At 30.1% G+C, this 19,813-nt stretch overlaps 1 protein-coding gene across 4 annotated transcripts in view; it reads right to left on the bottom strand.

Moving 5' to 3' along the window:
• The window catches only part of LOC131847249 (cytochrome b5 reductase 4), a 56,432-nt gene that overhangs the window by 2,326 nt on the left and 34,293 nt on the right, over nt 1–19,813 (bottom strand). For 3 of the 4 annotated variants that reach the window (XM_059196770.1, XM_059196771.1, XM_059196773.1), the window contains 7 exons: nt 5,022–5,168; nt 3,802–3,870; nt 2,787–3,415; nt 2,147–2,363; nt 1,451–1,644; nt 788–888; nt 606–695 (listed from right to left, as the gene is read on the bottom strand). In XM_059196770.1, coding sequence (XP_059052753.1) covers nt 606–695; nt 788–888; nt 1,451–1,644; nt 2,147–2,363; nt 2,787–3,415; nt 3,802–3,870; nt 5,022–5,168 — 1,447 coding nt within the window. The remainder of the gene's footprint in view (nt 1–605; nt 696–787; nt 889–1,450; nt 1,645–2,146; nt 2,364–2,786; nt 3,416–3,801; nt 3,871–5,021; nt 5,169–19,813) is intronic. The other variant, XM_059196772.1, reaches the window with a different exon arrangement.

The following is a 19,813-nucleotide window of genomic DNA, read 5'->3' as shown; positions in this document are numbered from 1 at the left end:
ATATCAGTACTACTTAATTGTATATATGTAGTGGGATTGTATAAGAATACTATGTAATTAAATTTATCACTTCCGCGCCACAGAGGCCATATTCTAATTAGTTATTTACTACACACTCTTAATAAATCTATTATTTTATCAGTTTTGTCTACTTATATTATCACACGAAAGATATCATTATTTATAAATAGAAGCTCTGCTTAGATTGTGACTACATTTTTTAATATAAATAACTAAATACAATGGCAAACAATCTAATTACACATTTGTGGTATATCACCCATATACATGAAGTACCCTGCATGCATTCCCAGTTGAAGTTCTAAGGTATTATGGCTCCAAGCTTTATATTTCCACTGCCATATATTGTCGTCCAATTGAAATCGTTTACTTCTTTGTAAAGCTGCTTTGCGGTTAACTGATGCGTGATGACGTGACAAATATACGCATGTAGACTACTTCGCACATAGTATGCCTTTGGTAGTTCATGTTATGTCATATGTATAGGTTTATTAATATAAGATATTATTCTAGACAAAAAAAATAAAGTATACCAGCATAATATATGTAGTACTAAATACATATTAAGATATCACATATCTTACCTTTTGTCTTCTTTGGATATACCATCAAAATTTTCTTTAAATAAGACGTCATTTTCAGTTTTATTGAAGAATAACAAGTGGACTCTGTCGCTGTAAAGGTAATGGTAGAATATGATGTTATATAAGTATTTACGATATTATGAATATGAAAAATTTAATTGAATGGTAATTAAAACACTTACCATCTGGGATTCGATTTTGAAAGCATAAATTTGAGTAATCCCAGCATAGGAGTGACTCCCGTACCGGCTGCTATTAGGTAAACAATTTTTACGAACTTCACCTGAAATGAAATGACCACATAAGGTGTTAGCTAAATTCGGAAGGTATATTGTAATATATATATATATATATATATAAATATCCCTTCCGAATATATTACAATATACCTTCCGAATTTAGCTATACGTATACGTAAGTATTCGAGTTACGAATCGCGACTCTTAGTAGTTAAAGAAAATTAAAAGAACATTTACAAGGCACAAAGGAATTGCACCTTTGCAGAAATTGCAACCAAAGGTAGCAGAATGGTTGCTAGAGGAAAACTAAAAATTAGTTGTGTTTCCGTTCGTAGGGTCTAGATTAGGCAATGAAGTTACAGGATTAGAAGCATGATATATTACCCATTTAAAATGGCAAAGGTACCACGAGTGTCGGATAATGACGTGATGTCATAGTGCTGTTCATGTTACCGCTTACCAGTGGTGGTTCTGCTTGATTGCCATTCCAATCCATAAAAAAGGCACGAGGGGTACCATGAGTGAAGAATGAAGGAAGTTGGCGGACGTTACAGTAACGTATAAAAATCTATTTTAAACAAAATTTAAATATGTCATGAAACTTACTTTTTGTAATTGGAAATTGCCATAAGGTCCAGACAGTATGACCGAATCACCGACTTTCAGTGACGTTAGATACGGAGAGAGAGTGCCGTCCTCATACTTTTTGACAGCAAGCTTGAGAGGCGCGACTGTCTCACAACAGTTCTGTGAACCCCAACCTTCGCCGACGGGTGTGTATGAACGTACACACTCTGTACCTGGAATATTTTTATTAGCAATTGTTTTACCAAAAATGTGGTAAACTGAGGTCATCTAATATTAATATAGAAAAGTCTCCATTGTTGTTTTATAAATATCAGTTAAACAGAATATAAAATTTGCTGTAGTTATGACATAGTGGATGACCTGTGTTAGATGTCACAACCATTGAATAAGAGTCATGAGTAATCAAGAAGAATGGAAAAATAAATCCTAAAAATTATTACTTCTACACTATACAATACAATACAATATTATAGGATTGCATAAAGAGTGAGTGCGTAGCGGTTTCTATGTTGATTGTCGCATGCCTAATCCTTGTTAATGTGTTTTTATTTAACAATATTTATCTAAAAGAGCAACATGGAAGTTTCATGCTCATTCTTGTGATGTGTTTCAAATGAGTGGTAGAATAAAAAAATTCAAAAATTAAGTTTATCTGAATAAAGATTATTTCTATTACAAAATGTGATTAGTGTAGCAGAATATATTACAACTCACCAGATATTTGTTTGTGAACTCGAATGTGGTGACCCAGCGGCACCACCACAGATCCGGTGCGTGGTTGCAGCGCCAGCAGCTTGGTATCGTGGGACACTCGTCCCACGTGTACAACGCTACACTCCAACGTCCGTGGTGACGACACTCGCGTGGCCGAGCTGACACTTATTTCACCGCAGCTTTTCCATACGCATGTCTCCACTTTTTGTACAATAATCTATTAATAAAAATAGTTATTTAGTATATACGAAGATATTTAATAAGCAAGTTCCAGATTTATTGTAAATGTAAATGTGGAAATATTTATTTATTTATATTTATAAACTCTATATTGCACCAAACATTTTATACAAAAATTATACAGACAAAAGATATAGATGTACAAAAAGCGGTCTTATTGCAAGCAAGCAATCTCTTCCAGACGACCTTTAGGTAGAGAGAAAAACAACAAAAATGGTAGGTGACGCATGAATAGCATAGAAATATATATATATATATATATATATATATATATAGATAATAATAGAGGCAGAATAACAAACGTAAAAATAGTAGATACATCACTAAAATACTTTTTCATAAAATACGTAAATTAATAAATATAAATTTGTTGTTATTTGTAGTACATATATATATATACCTCTATTTTTCCACTTTCGGCGTATACTTTTAACTGCAGTGATTCTTGTAGTTTGGCTTCGGGTATTAATTTCAGTGTCCTGAGCCAACCATTATTAGCTACTTCAACTAATAAAACCCCTTCATTTATGCTCGCACATCCCCCGGGGTTGGCTAATGGCCCGGTGTACACCGATATCGTTAATTTAGTCGACGTTTGAATCCAATCATAGCGAAGGACCGGCACTTCAGGCTTATCCGTCGTTTTAATCGGACTGGACGCAGCTCTCCGGCTTATCGAAACAGGCAAATCACTCGACTGGATTAAGCTTTGCATAATTTTACTCGGCGGACTTCCCTTTACATTTTCCTCGCTTTTAGATGTTATTTTCTTTCTTACCGGTGTAATACAATTTGCTAGATTTTCCATTGATTTTCTCACTAGTTCTTGTGCTTTAGAAGGTTCTCGAAGACGGTCGGATTTTGGCGAAGAACTAGAATTTTCGAATAGCTCTTCAGCACTCGGAAGATCGAACTTAAGTGGTCCTACAAGGCACTTCGCCAGCAAAGACTCGTAATTCACCCATGGATGAACTTTGTCGAAGAGTTGAGTAGCATCTATTCCAGCACCGCGCATCAGTTCCTCTGGTCCTGCAAGTCAAACAATCAGTATATTGAAAAAATCTACTAAAGAATCTGTGTTTTGCAATTTTTTAATTAGTGCTTTAATTTCATCTACATATTATGATAGGTATATTATTTCATACATTTTCGTCGTTATATTATGACATTTGTTAGCAGTATGCTGTATATCTTGTGGTCACATGTCGCTCAGGTGTAAAACCGATTATTGGATTGGATTGGCCATTGCTTGCATTGATTCATCATGAATATAACATACATTTTATGAATAAACAAAATAATCTTTTATTAAAGTTTAACAGATTGTGCCGTACATATGTGGAGTGGAATAACAAGATTTAAAAGTGGAATAAGAAGATTTAAATTATATAGGAGTAAAAACTGATGGTCATTACCTCCAGGATGGTAAGGTAGGTAATGTGTAATGTTATAAACGCGCCCTCGTATAGCTAACCATGCATCATCTGAAAATAAGATAATTAATATATTAGACATAAAATATTGATAGGACGTGCACCCAGATATAGAACGACTATATTTGAAGTTCTTTACTTTGTCATAGTAAACAACATATTTACCTTTTTTTAGAAATAACAACATTAGCTTAGTAGGGTAATAGTTTGATTCGCAGTATTTAATACCGTCGTGAAATGTTTGTACAAACTGAAATATGATAAACATTATTGAACAGTTATTAAGAAATTAAAATGTAAATTTTTCCATTATATAAACTGTCCTATATATTAGGGATTATCTATAATAGGGATATAGTAAAACAATATTTCGCAACATTTTAGTTTGCAGTATTTTTTTGAAGCATATATTTTATAAAAATGACTTAGCATAAGTGTGTTTCAGTAAAAAAAATATATACCTAACGTGATGTATGTGAAAAATAAATTTAGTATGTGTACCTATATAATATTAATGCAATTAACACAGCCTAATATAATATCAATAACATATAACATCAATCATAGGCGATGTATGTCAGATTTCTTATATACCTAAATGTTCAATACATTTGTAAAATGTAACAAACAAGACAGTGAACCTATAGTTAACTGTATTTGATATAAAATTTAATATTATAATCAATTATAATTAAATTCTAACAAGATACAATACAAGTGTACATAGTGAATATATGAATATACTCGTATTAAAGTGTTGGCTTCTGATTTGAACCAACTTCGAAGAAATTTATTATTAATTGTTTTTTTTGTGACTATGTTACGCGATAATATCAGCAATTCTGAATATATTTTCATGATTAGCTCTGCTGCTTTCTGTCTATATTTGATTATATTTCTATATGCGATGTATTAATTTATCTCCATTTAATGCAGGTTTTCTCGTAAAGCAAAATATATTTATTTATATAGTGCCAAAAGTAAAAATATTATGATGCTACTGAATCATCATCAAAGCATATATAAGCTCTTAATGTGAAATTTAGTTGTAATACAGGTACCTACATAGATACAACCAGTTAGGTTAAGTTGCATGACATCATAGTCTTCTGGAGTGGTATTACGGTTGTGATGTTTGTGACAGCTTGGTTCTAATTTAATTGATATAAAAAAACGTTTCAGTTGTAATATGAACTACTAACTTTGTGTATTGTGGGTGGCGAGTTCTGCCAGTGAAACGGGCCGTACACGTCCGCCGACGCCAGTGAGGTCTTTGCCTGAGTTGCCAAGTCGGATCCAGTCCATAAGACTGTGGCCGGGCTGGAGGGCACATTTGTTACGGGGATTGCCTGTAATGGAAGAAATGATAGAACAAATAAGTATTTACTGCAGTAGAGGATTTCACAGATATAAATGAAGATAGAGGTTGCAATTACTTACATACATTAATTATTAAGTCTACCGAGACATAATTTAAAATATGACATTTTACATTTGTATCATGGATATTAAGCGATATCATGATTTCCTATTCATGTAGGTATATAGGCGACGGTTGCTACTGCCCAACAATTGTTAATACAGTTACATAAAAAACTCATATTTATGAAAACATTTTTCTCATACTGTAATATTATATATTTATATTGCGAGGAAACCAGGATGCGAAATTCCGCATCGAAACTTTTCAATATAATAAGTAGTCATAAAACTTTTGATGTGAATATGTTCGGAACTTCAAATTTTCTTTTATTTAGTTTAATTAAAATTTGGTTTGAGTTATCTGTCAAAACAACACACTTTTAGAAAAGTTATTCAAATTATGGGAACAAGAATAATGTTATAAGATTATCATTAAACTGTGAAAAATAGGATTTCGAGTGGAAATTTTATACATAAAAAGTTCTATATTTAATGTTTATTACAAGGTCATTTTAAGTAATCATTGATAAAAAAGAATTTTGCGTCATGTTTTTAAAAATTCAGACCTATATAATTCATATATAGAAAATGTAGTCATTGCGATACTTCCGCAAGATAAAATAACCCTATGTAAAATAGAGGTTTATGAAAGAAATAGATAACAGTATTTAAATAACAAATTAACACAACTTGATAAAATAATTTGTTATCATATCATATCCGTCACAGTAGAAAAGAAAGGTTTGAGCATGTCACAGTCGGTGTACAAAATACAATTTATATTGGACTCTATTTTGCACGCTACCATTTGGACCGTGCGTACAACGCACAGAGCCGAGGCTTTCCTTAATAGCTCGGTATTAAGTATCAACTCTGCTTACATAACTTCTAAATATAGGTAGGTACAATAAGGAAAAAGAAAGATACGGACAGTCTCCACCAATCCTATGAAGCACGTACACGTAGACACTGTCAATTTGTTCGTGAAACAAATACAAAAAGTTTCTTTCAAATCTAATTTGGTACTACACATCCAATTTCGTATGGACTTCTAAACAATGTAGATAACGAAGTTCTATCTAATTTTGTAACTTTACATTGTGAGACGAATTTTCAAGCAAGATATATTGAAAAGTCTACATTTTACCTTACGTTTCCATTTTAGTACTTCAAGTATTATTTTAAATGTGCTGTTAGTTACAATCGATTTGAAGAAAAAAATTTGCACTTGTATCGTGTTTTACCAATGTATGTATCTCGACGTATCGTATTGTGTTTAGTAGTTTCATCTTCCTCAATTCTGCACTGGTTTTGGTATTATTTCTTTGAAACTATAGCTTTAGTGTATCAGTTTTGGTAACAATCAAGTTGTTAGGATTTGAAATTCAATATATATGACATTGGAACACACTAACTTTAATAAAGACTTAACGTTGATTCAAATTTAGAAGGTAGGTATGGTTTTCAATTATAACTTGTAACAACATTTACCTAGTAACTAGTCTAATTCCGTACACAATCACCTAATGTTTCATATATTGTTATATTCACGAAACATCAATTTAAAGTTAGAAATTAATTGTTACTGTTCAAACTTATGCTAACAGATACATTTACGGAGCACAGGCAGGGGTAAGTATTAAGATGTAGCGCCTTAGCGCTACATCTTAATTAAGTTTGTTACAGGTCTTTACAAAGATGGGAGAACTAGTGGGAAATATAAATTACATTCAAATTTTTTAGCTATCTTTCAATTAACTGACTATGTAGTCGTAGTAGTAAATTACCAGACGAGAGACGAGATTAATAGTAATAGTAGATGTTTGATCACTATTCAGGCATAGGTTTCCGAAGCAATCATCTCCAGCTCCACATTTCCAGACATTCCACAACTTCTAATAATTTAACACTAAAATAATATAACAATTATCAAAGATAATTTTATCTATTCCAAAAAGATTGGTCTAATTGATTTATTAAACAATATCTACTTCAGAAAACATTTTTGGAAGTTTATAATGTTCACTTAAAACACCTACGCATCAAAAGTAGCAAAATGATTGACTTGTGAAAATAAGTACCCACTGCCACAGCAATTGCAGGATTTTAATATAATAATGTTCTTCAGTATAGATGATACTTGAAAAACAGAAAAAGAGAAGCAATGATGGAAAAACTTTAGTTTTTCATTTAATACATGAATATGCTTCGCTACGTGGAATTAATTAAAAACACGGTAGGCTGTATCGCACGCAAAAGTTAGAATATGACAAATAAAAACAAGGTTGGGAGTCACGGTGTACTGTATCGCTAGGTACTTTATTTTGCGACATGTTTATGTTTAACTTTAGGGGTAGATTACGGCTGACGCATTATACTGTGATCCTCCTACCACCCTTCCAACTTCGTAAATTAAGCACCACTCTCAACACGTATGCCGTATGTGAAAAGTACTTTTTAGATAGGAAAACTCCCAAATAATTTGTTGTGTAGAAATCTGTCGCCGTATATTTAGGTATCGCATTTCATAACTCAGTGATCATAAAGACATAGAATATTAACGTATGTATAACGTAATGGATGGGATAAGTAGAACGTTTTGTACATAAGTAAAGGAAGTCTAAAAACGGATAAACATCAATAGACACAGGTAGATGTTCATGTTAGAATATACATGTGGTTTATAATTTGTTATAGTGGCACAACAGAATAAAAAACATACAATTTCTATTTATGTGTATCTCACGTTGAGTAGCACGGAGTAATTAGAGGAGGAGACATGACTGCCAAAGTTTATCTCGTGCTTGATCCACATTCTTAACTCGTGCTCATACATACGACCAGACATACAGAGACTATAAAGATACTCCATATATATCAAGATATTTAGTTAAATTAAAACTTCAATTTAACGAGCTGCAGTTTGATTTTTTATTGAATTAAATAATTATTAATATTTATATGCATTACTTCTGGTGTGTAGTATAAATAAATTAGTTATAGTCAGAAATACATTTCTACACCAGCTGTAGGTACAAAACCTATCGTTTTTGTAAGTCCTTTGCTTTTCATTTTCCGCGTTCCGTTTGTGAGCACAGAAGAATGTCTTTTTGTGTAAACGCCTATACTGGCTTATGTATGCCCGCTCAAGGGAGATATAGATTTAAAATATAAGTAAGGTTTGAGCATCGAAAAAATCCTTTTTATATATTATGTATCACATTTTGTTTAGTGGATAAATCCGTTTATAAAATCTTGTCTAGCTGGTCTTGCTATTACATGTTGGTAAATATGATTAATTATAGAAATATTTACTTATTACATAGCTGTACGAACTAAATCGTAAATACACAGTTTCTGTACATAAGATAAATTTTAAAGTCGGCACATTTTTGTATAAATAATGTAGTGCAATAAACATTTATTCACGTCTTATAATGTAATTAAAGTACGTGCTTTAAGCTTGAAGCTTTTAACGTAGGTAGGTAATTTCTTTGTAGTTAAATAATTTAAACTTTTCAAGCCACTTCCAAATGAAAGAGGTTCTTTTATAATGATGTTTTTATGGATACTTATGTCACGTGAAAACCACATCGGTAATTCTGTTTGCAATTGATAATGTTTACTTCAATACTCATAAACATTTTATTTTAGAATTGGTAGTGTAAACCCTCTATTATTGGCAAAATATTTATAAGATTATGGAAATGTACAAATATATTTTGACCCACAAAGGACTTCAATATATGTGTATTTCCATAATCCTATGAATATTTTCTTATATAAAGTGGAGTGAAAACATAAACCTGGCATACTGGTAGTACCCACAGCTATAGATATATATATATATATATATATATATATATATATATATATATATATATGGCTATAGCAATTTATAATATACGAAAGCTTTGAAATTCTCTAATTTTTTTTACAAGAAAATTTTATTTAATATATTCGAATTTATCGAGTAAATTAGACGTTACGGTCCTAATTCAGGACTAATATTGACTCGCAAAGTCGGTATCTACTTACGTACAGTTGGATATTCTATTTATATTAAATGCTGGTTTCACTAAAGAGTAATAGCGCATGTTGGATCTATAAAAATTACAGACCAAATACAATTTTTGACACAAAAACCACAACATATTAATCTTTAGTAGTTACATTAAAACTGGTAACAATTACTAGTTTATGTTACGATAAAACCAATTTGTATCTTAACAACAGTTATTCGTAATAGAATTGTAAAATGTATCTATAAATTGAAGTAACCAAAACTGTGAATTACCTATATATATGTAATTACTATGTTATATAGAAAGCAGTCCTTAATTTCAATATTAATCCAAAAAGATATGAACATAACCAGATATTTTATGAGACTTCTCTAATCGCTTTTCTCTAGAGGTTTATAAGAAACAAAATGTAAAGTCACTAAAGCTTCCAAGACTTAGTCGAGACAATACTCCGTTTATTCTGATTACGTAGATCAAATTGAAACAAAAGCTCTTACTTATCCGAACACATACAGGATGAAATAACCATATATATCCATACAGAAACTTCTGTTTTTTAACGTATGTAACTTGTTATTTTAAAACTTGTATGTACATATATGTCTATCAAATATATTCATAGCATATTATACATACTATAGGTAATACACATAGATCATAAAGAGCGAAACAGAAAACTTACAGAATTGATACCTTTGAAAGATTATGCATAACACGATTTGTATTATTTATTTATAAGTCTACCAATGACTTCTATAATTAAACACATAATTTTATAGTCACCATTCAAATATACATTAATGAATAAGTTAATTATACGCAAATATTACTTATTATAACAAGACATAACACCAAGCAAGTAAGTAACATTAAATGTTATATATAATTTATTTTCTGTCAGTGCTTCTACATATACAACTTTGTATACATACAAATAGCGCAACAGAGATAAGTGTCACGTAAAAATCCTTTGTACTGGCTCATCTTTATCTTTATTATCTTAATCTTCCTTAAATATCATAAAATAGTGATAAGGGAAAACTGTCTGTTTGTGTGTCAAATTTTCACGTAAAAATAGCAGAAGAAATAAAGATAAAAGTTTCATAGAATATGTTGTTAATTATTGGTCAACATATCTCTAAAATATCATAAACTAGGTATTTCCATGATAATCTTAATAGTTGACAAAATAACTCTACTTTCTGGGATTAACTAGGCTTTATTTGCAGAAATGTGTGTATTTTTTTAATTCCACTAACGACGTACATCCACATAGGTAATTGTTTGTCTACATACTATAGCACTTAATGCGTCAACTCACGAGCGAACAATACAGTACAAACAACAAACAGGTAAAACAAAGAAAAGCAAAATAAAGTATCCCCGTAGGGACAGATCAATAAATCAAAGCTCACTGAAGTTTACCAAGTCCTTGGAAGTTTTCCACATCAGTGTCAAGCCAATGGGCACTCAGACTATCGAAGCAGCGTTAATTAATTTTCTACATCTAATCCCCTTTTAGCGTAATGAAGCTTATGTTATAAAAACACGAAACGATATACAACAGTACAAGTCGTTATACATGAAATTATGCTTGTAAAATCGTGAATTTAATATTAAATTATGTATAAATAAGATTTAGTAACAGACATTTTTAAATCTATACATCTATACCTACATATAAATAAAATTGGAGTGTCTGCATGCCTGCAGCCATTTCAGAGATTAGCCGGAACAAACAGACAGACAGACAAAAATTGTAAAAAATGTTATTTTGGTGTATGTACCATATTTATATTCATATGCATGTAGTAAAAAACGGTTATGTCAATATTTGACATAACCGTTTTTTACTACGTTCCGGTTAATCTCTGAAATGACTGGACCGATTTTGATGAGACTTTTTTTGGCAGGTAGCTGATGTAATAAGGAGTAACTTAGGCTACTTTTATTTTAGAAAAATAAAATAAAACTCCACGCAGACGAAGTCGCGGGAACAGCTAGTTTGAAATATAATCTGGATACTTCTTATTTGACGATCTTCGACAAATTTCACATAAATCCGGTAAATAACTACATAATTATACAACTTTAATTCGGATATAAATATTTCGATAATAAAAATTTAATAGTACATAATTATAAAAACAATTCTGCAAGAATTTTGGGATAGGACATAATATTACTGTGATTCGAATAAATATTGTTCGTATATAGATTGAGTTAAAAATTTAAACCCAAGAAAATATCTTTGTTCATGAAGGTCAATTACAGACTATTGTTATACCTATGTTACATCACCTTATGAAATCTACAGACAGGTCGTAGTGCCGAGCTAAGAACTGACTCTTATTCTTTTCAAATAAGCTTGTGCATAATTACAAAAATGCAGATTAATTCAATGCAAAAAATATGTTTAAGGTAACGAATGATTTAGCATTTTTTAATTAGACACAAAATATTCAAACAGATTAAAACAGACACTGCTCCGGAAAATTACTGTATAATACTGCCTATATATTTTCGCAAGATATTTTAAATACTTGTTCTGTTTAGAGCTAAATAATTCCAACAAACTCTTGAGAAATTTGATTGGATCATCACGGCATTAATTAATTCAGTTTCTTATTAAACTGTATAAACTTTATAAATGAGTTGGATATATTAATCAATACTTCGAATCATAACAGAGGCTAGAGGCTATATATTTTAATAGCAAAAGTAGTAAACTATTTTTATGACGGGAGATTAACAGTCTCAGACTCTCGGACTATAAGAATGTTCAGTATTATTTTAAGCGTTTATAACTCTTGGTTTATTTTAGGGAAAGAACTTTGTAGTAAAAGAAAATTTGAAATTTAGATGGGACAAAACTTTAGATAATCATTTTCTTATTGCTATAATATATTAAGATTACGATTATATAATATATTTTGCTTCTTGAGATGTTTGTTTATACATTATGTAGATACCACGCAGATTACAACTATACTGAATATTCTATTCTGATATGTACATCAGCTATGAATACTTTTATAAACAAGTCTGAGATATATTACACTACTAATAGTGAAATGCACTAATAAATATACTAAAAGTCAATTTCCAAAAAAAATCAAGAGTAGCTTTTTAGTACACATTAAACACCTACTAATAACTATCTGCAATGACGAAGTTTTTAATGCTGTTTGTTTACATATCTTATTTTTACGAAAATGCTACTAATGTTGCTTTTTGTTAATAAACTTGTAGTGAAATGATTTTATATTATTCTGCTTCAACTTGATTATTAAAAACAATCGTCTGAACGAATGTATGTAATACGAATTTTGTACTTCGATCACTCAGGATAGGACACTTTTTCGCTTTTCTTATTCAACTAGTTTTTGGTGTACTACCTTCTTGGATACTCTCCATTTAACTCTACATATATTGTTCAATTGAATATCAATTGTGACCTGCCACAATAATTAGTACTGAGGCGGATAACTGACAACTTTCGCTCTATTCTTTTATGATATATTAGTAGGGTACATAGCATGATAATCATGAGATCAACTCACATGAAACAGTCGATACGTAACTTATAATTCACGAAAATTTAACGGGAAAACCCTCAAATATGTAAATATGCATTGATAGAGACGCTATATGCCATAAAAGTGAAAAATCTCGACATTCTTATATAAAATAACTTTTCGTGGCCATAATTTTTGCATATATACAACACATCAGTTCTGTTAATAACGTAGGTAATGCAGTGATATCGATACGTTTGTACATACTGAATATTCCATAGTATAACATACCCTTTAGAAGAGCTAATTGGTAAATTTGATAGGAGAAACATTCCAGTCCAGCGGTCCATTAGCGCTGGAAATTGAAAGGCAAGGTAATATCGATATAGGTATGATTAAATTGAGTCTGTGGGTATAGGCGGTGACCGACGGAACGTATGTATTGCTTACCTAAAGGGTTACTAAATACGACAGTGATGGGTAATATAGAATATTGTTCAAGAAAGGCCTCCATTACCACAAGAATTTCTAACGAAATGAAAAATGTAATCACTATCATACTACTATTAATTTTATTTTTTAAGTACCAGATTCATAAATAAATTCTTATTCCAACTGTTGTCTGACAGTGCAAGCTCTTACCAATAAGTTTGCTTATTGTACTATGTTTTATGACGTCACAAAATTTTTAAACAAATAAATATATTACTTATGAATGTAATAGAAAGTAGGATCTTAATACATTTTGATGTGAAGACAGATTTTATCATGAGGACGTATCATAGTAGCCTACGTTTATTTTTCTACTAAAAAAATGGATGAAATTGGTATGTAAATTTGTAGTTTTGTTTATTTGTCTTTTTGTAAGAAAGGCATATAAAAATATAAATAATTGTTTCGAATTATTACTTCTACGCATACGAAGTATTAAACAAAATATTCAAAGTGAAAATTAAATCATATATTTACATAGGACCTTTATTAATTTAACAGCATATCTGGTATGATAGGTAGAATAATACTAGACCATTGTTTTGTAAAAGGTACAAAGTAATGTAATGTATTGTGCATTACCTGAGTTCAGTTTATTATTATAGGAGAAATTTAGTAACTAGAATATGAAAATAGTGCAATGCGATAGCGCAACATATATATATATATATATATATATATATATATATTTGTAATATGAGTAAAACCCCTAATTTTAACACAATTCTTTCTTCCCCATTCCCGTGGGATTAAAAAAAAACCTGTTAGTTGCTAGTTGTTAACATATTTATAAGGTACGGATATGAACACTGTATATTAAAAATTATAAGTTCTAGCTGTGTGTCGTTGCATCCTTCAGGATATTTATGTAACTTTACAATAACTAACAGAATTAACATAATTTCTTATGAAAGAAAATTATGAACAGTTGTGTAATATTTATTTCACAATTTCTTTAGAACAAAATTATAATCTTTAAAGGATTTAGTTATAAAATTGTGTTCGGCAGTAACGTAAAATAGCCGACCAGGTTAGTCCAATTGACTTAGTAGAACAAAGTAGTATAAGTAATAGTATATTCAATTTTTTTATATAATAATTAGATTATTATTATTATAAACAAACAAATAACAATGAACTATTCCAATGTAATATATTATAGATGTTAAAGTTATTAGTGTTAACTTAGTAGATAAAACTAGTGCCTTAACTTATACACAAAGATATTCTCTTTCATTAGAAATTCTAAAGCTGAATCCAAGTAAGTATCAGGTGAAACAGCAAGACTGAAAGGTGGGTGACACTTGACCTCTTTTATTTGACTTCACTTTTTCATTGCAACTTCAATTCTAAAGAACAACATATAAGACTGGTTTTAATTTTTAGCACTTATATGTATCGCCAGTTTACCTAGAGTAAGAAAGTATTTAATTAAAGTTATGTAATCTATCTATCTAGCGTTTAGTATATAAATGTGTTTATAGATAGCTAGATAGAATGATGTGGAATATAGTTCGAAACGCACACTTACCAGTAAATGATAAAAGTCTTAGGTATGAAAATTTAAATTCTGATAATTCAGTATGTAAGATACTTTTATGGTACCACAAGACTGGAATGCCTCTCATTAAATATAATAATAATATGTTACAAACTGACTCGCGGAACTGTGTCTGCATCACATAAGGAAAGTCAGAGGGGTTTGAGAATGTTGCATTACCCTATATTCTGGCCGTCCCCTAAAAATGAGCTAGATACTAAAATATTTTTTCAATTACAACTTGTAGTTATTGAGATTAGCGCGTTCAACCAAACAACAAACTCTTTAGCTCTATAATATTAGTATAGACTTTATATTATAAACAAGTCATTAAGTGCTTTCTATATGTTAATTTCGATTTTACATTCAGTTATGTAGCATGAGAGAGCTAAAGTAATGGAGATTAGTCAAAATTGATTAATTTATATTTGCAAAGAGGTGGCAATGAAGGCCCCAAGCCAACAAGCAATACCCAAAACAAAACAAATGCTCCTAAAATAACATGCCTATAATTATAAACTCATCTATTAACTTTCCATACGCTAACATGTTTGATGTATTAAAGTATGTTTTACCATCTAATAAGAGGTATACATTATTTGGCATAATTTACCGATATCTATGTGTTATAACTTTTTTTCAAAGAGAAGTAACTCACCTCTAATATTAATTTTATCTACAGTTAATTAAAACATAAATTGAAATGGAATAAAATGAGTAATTGTACAAAATACATACACACAGAGAAAATATATTATATAGATAACACATCAATTATGTAATTTATATAATCCCCAACGCTTGTAACTCATAACCAAAGACTAAGTCAGATATTTAAACTGCAACAAAGTTTTCTGGTGTCTGCAAGATTAGAACCCATAATCTTTAATGTCGGGGGCAACAAATCACTAGGTCGAGAACCTCGTATCGAACATTAACGGATATTAATATTGTTAATGGTCGTTTTATCATTTTTGTTGGAGAAAAACTTCTTTGCAACATAAAAGGAGTGAGTACATAAAATATCTCTGGAGGGTAAGATAATCACGCTATCTGTCACGTGGGAACCATAAAAGCATGTTGAGAAAATTGGGTACTTTATATGCTGAATAAATTACTTTCAATTCATTTTGGTATTTAAACTTCTAAGGTAGTACAGTTTCACATACCTAATTATGCATTTTGTTTATAGCCCGTAGAATTTCAGAGGAGTTGATAAAGGAATATTGTTGTAGAAATATGTTGTAAAACAATTTATAATGGGACTAATGTATTATTGGTAGTTGCAGAGACAGTGACCTCACTGACATATAGATAATTTGTTACATACTTTTAATTACAGAAAACATAAAAAAATAACTTAAAATATATATAATAATATAAAAAGAGTTTCTGAACAAATATTTATTATGCATTACTGTAATATTTTGTTTTAGAGAAAGAAACCAATAAGACTACAGCCGTTAAAAAAATAATATAGACGTGACACTATAGACCGGTATTTTTCCCCTTTAAACAATACCAAAAAGGTATTGTACGTTCAGCATATATTTATAAAAAGAAAACAAATGTATCTATGAATTTATATGAGTTATTATAAAACCCATATAAAAGAAACTCTGATTAACTTCGACTAGACGGTGTGTGTGAATTGTGCTGAGATATTATTATTACTATATAAGTTATTTTATAGTAAATAAAGACATCGCTTATAAATATGCAGTCTAACTGGAAATATACTGTCCAAATCTGTGGAAAACTAATTTCTACCCTTCTACGAATGATTTATTTAATAAACGATGTTATAATTTATTTTGATATTAATATAATTTATCTCTATTCTCGGGTGGGGAAATTTCGTTAGCGAAGAGCTCATTGTTATTGTTGACTTCAAATTGATGATAACAAATTTTGCTTCAGTTTGAATTACTATTAAATAATATTTATTATAAGAGAAATATGTATTTTTAATTAAAATTGATGAATAAAATGTGCACGGAAAAACAACACTTGACTGTTCCTAGTACTGTACCTTTGTTAAATTTTTATTAGCACCAATTTTACTTTTATGAATATTTATTCTTTATTCCATAAAACACACTCTTTAAAGTTTATTGGAAAATGTTTACTTCCTTTCCCTCGATGTACGTTATTATGTGAAATGGTAATCTTAATCTAGAATAAATGCCATCTCATACTTGAATATATTTATTGTGTATTAATGCGGAAGTAAATTTTCCATACATCTTATTTCTACATAAAACAAAAGTAGGTTAACCCTGTGAATTGTGTAGAATTTCGCTGGAAAATAAAAGAAGAAATTGCGCGTTAATAGTGGTTATACAGAAATGAGGTTGTGTACGGGGACGAGGGTTTGCGACTTAGTGGGCGCCTAGCCGCAATATTTGCTAACCTATTTTGAGAAATCTTATTTTAGAACCACAGTTGGTAACACACGATTCAATTAAGTCAGTTTTATTTCACGTGATATATTTGTTTCTTTATGAGTAACAGATATTTAAAATAATGTTTATTATTCCTAGGAATTACAATATCTACTGCAGGACATAGAGAAATAAGTGAGGTTTCGTAAAAGTTTCTCCTTTATAAAATAGGCTGAATACTTAATTTTAATCTGGTCAAAAGTTTAATATCATCATCGTGATCTCCATATTCATCAAGTTACTATATGTTCATTTAAGAAACAATCACTCTATTATCAAAGGCTGTAAATAGTGTGTCGTGTATGTGTATATATACATAAGTAATATATATAAATATATACAGGAGTAAACTAATATTTACCTGCTTACGTGCTACGTGCTAAGTGAGAACAGCGAAGCAATAGAAATTGTACTTAACCTAATCTGTCTTGTTTGTCATAATACCAGTCGCAACGCTTGAGAACTAATCCGTCGTGTTTGAAATAGAATATGCTTCTACTGTTATTAGTCTCGATTACGATGTAATCAAATATCATAGGTAATAATAGTCGAGCCTGCGCCTTCTTTCGCGTGTACCTTTGTAAACCGCCATCGATCAATGGCAATAAATGAAAATTTTAGGTCATATTATTAATTGAGTAAAGCATTCATTATAATAAAATTGTTGCTGGCATATCATATAGATTTAAAAAAATAATTATAAAATTATCTCAACTTTTAGCTTATATTTTGACGTATTTTTTATACAATATTCTGTGTACATTTCATCGTGCCTCCTGCCATATTTACATGAAAGCATAACACACAAAAAGATATTTTTGCCTCGTCACGATTTCATTATATATACATATACCTATAGTAATGAATAGTTGCTATAATTAAATATTTATTTACCGTGTCTAAGACTTCGTTCGCGTGATCAGAATATATTAACTGACGAAAGAATAGAAAGTAATCTACCCTTATCCATCTTAATTACTCGTATTGCCAAATATGTAACCCTGTGCAAAATACCAAGATATTCGTTAAGATGGCCAGAGAAACGAAACATACTATAAAATTTGTAATATCAACACGAAAGATTATTGTTGTTACTACTAATAAATAATATAATATACATAAAATTTTTTTACTACGAAGAAAGAAGAAACAAAATAGAGTAGATACTGTTTGTAAAATGTACAAGACATATTATATATTTGTGAATAATACTAATGTATATTGCCGGTGGTTTTCCAGGATTAAGTTCATAAATAACAAAAAATGGACAATGAAAATCCAACGTATACGAAGAGAATGCCCTGTTCGCTTACAACAGTCAAGTGTGAACGAGTCCTCTAGCCTGGCTAATAAAACGAAACCTTTTATCGAGGAATGAAAATGTATACAGAATACAAAGGGTCTCTTTATTAGGGTTCGATGATATTTTGTTCAAGAGCTGTTTAATAATGAAAACCGTTTTAAGAAATAATTTAATTTTCATATTACCCAAAAAGTTATCGAAGCTTACAACATTACATTTTTTAAAGAAAAATATAAACATAAACGAAGAATTTGGAGATATAAAATCCGGATCTATAAAGATGCTTATTTAATTCTATAAACATTTTCTTTATCCCCAGATAAGACTTGTTAAAACAAGATTTCTCAACTAGAATAAAGAAATAATTAAAATGACAGATTTTTTAGACATTACAAAAGTCATATTTTCGTGGGTCGAGTGGTGCCGCTTAATTAAATTTTATTGGACTCTTATAATATTTTTATATTTTCAGAACAGAATAACTTTTATTTATATTTTTTTGTCTGTGTTAATATTACAATTGGATTAGTTAAACACGGGTTACCAAATACAAAGAACAAAATATCTTGAGTAATGAAAATGTAACATTTTTGCTAACGTATCCAATTAAAATTTTTCAGTATTTTGCTATTGCAATTAACGGGTAAATTTTATATAAAGAATCTATGAATATTCAGATGAATTCTTACTATGTGAGGACTTATGGATCACTTGCGGTTGTCGCACATGAAAAAATGTGCTTAGTCAGCCACTATGGATCCTTATTCCAAAATCTCGAATTCAATGGAGACAATTTATTCTAATCGTTTATGATGACAATACATTTCGTTGTATTTTATTTTATAGTTGGTATACAATATAATTGGTTGATGGGAGCCATTTATAAATAACGTAACCCGATTTTCACCGTATAATATTAGGATTTTCACTTCAATTTAGTACTTACTATTATTTAAAAAAATATTTACATATTTAATGCATTTAATACGCAAGGCAATACGCCAAAAAACAAGTCTAGACAGAGTCTAGACATTTATTACTCGGTGGCATTACCTATTTATTGCCATATAGCATAGTAAAATACAAATTGATAAACCGCAAATCATGCCATTATTATAATAATAATCAATTAAAGCTGCCTGAAACAATGGCTTATTTCTATTTTTTTACTATTCATTAAAAGAATGAATTCCCCAACTAAATAAGTTATTGGTATTGCTTATTAAATACACTAGTTTAAATAGTTGTGT

The sequence above is a fragment of the Achroia grisella genome, unplaced genomic scaffold, assembly GCF_030625045.1.
Source record: "Achroia grisella isolate CSIRO2021 unplaced genomic scaffold, CSIRO_AGI_Agris_v1 utg516, whole genome shotgun sequence".
NCBI lineage: Eukaryota > Metazoa > Arthropoda > Insecta > Lepidoptera > Pyralidae > Achroia > Achroia grisella.
Note: the sequence above shows the minus strand (reverse complement) of the source record. Positions and strands in the feature narration are given on the sequence as shown.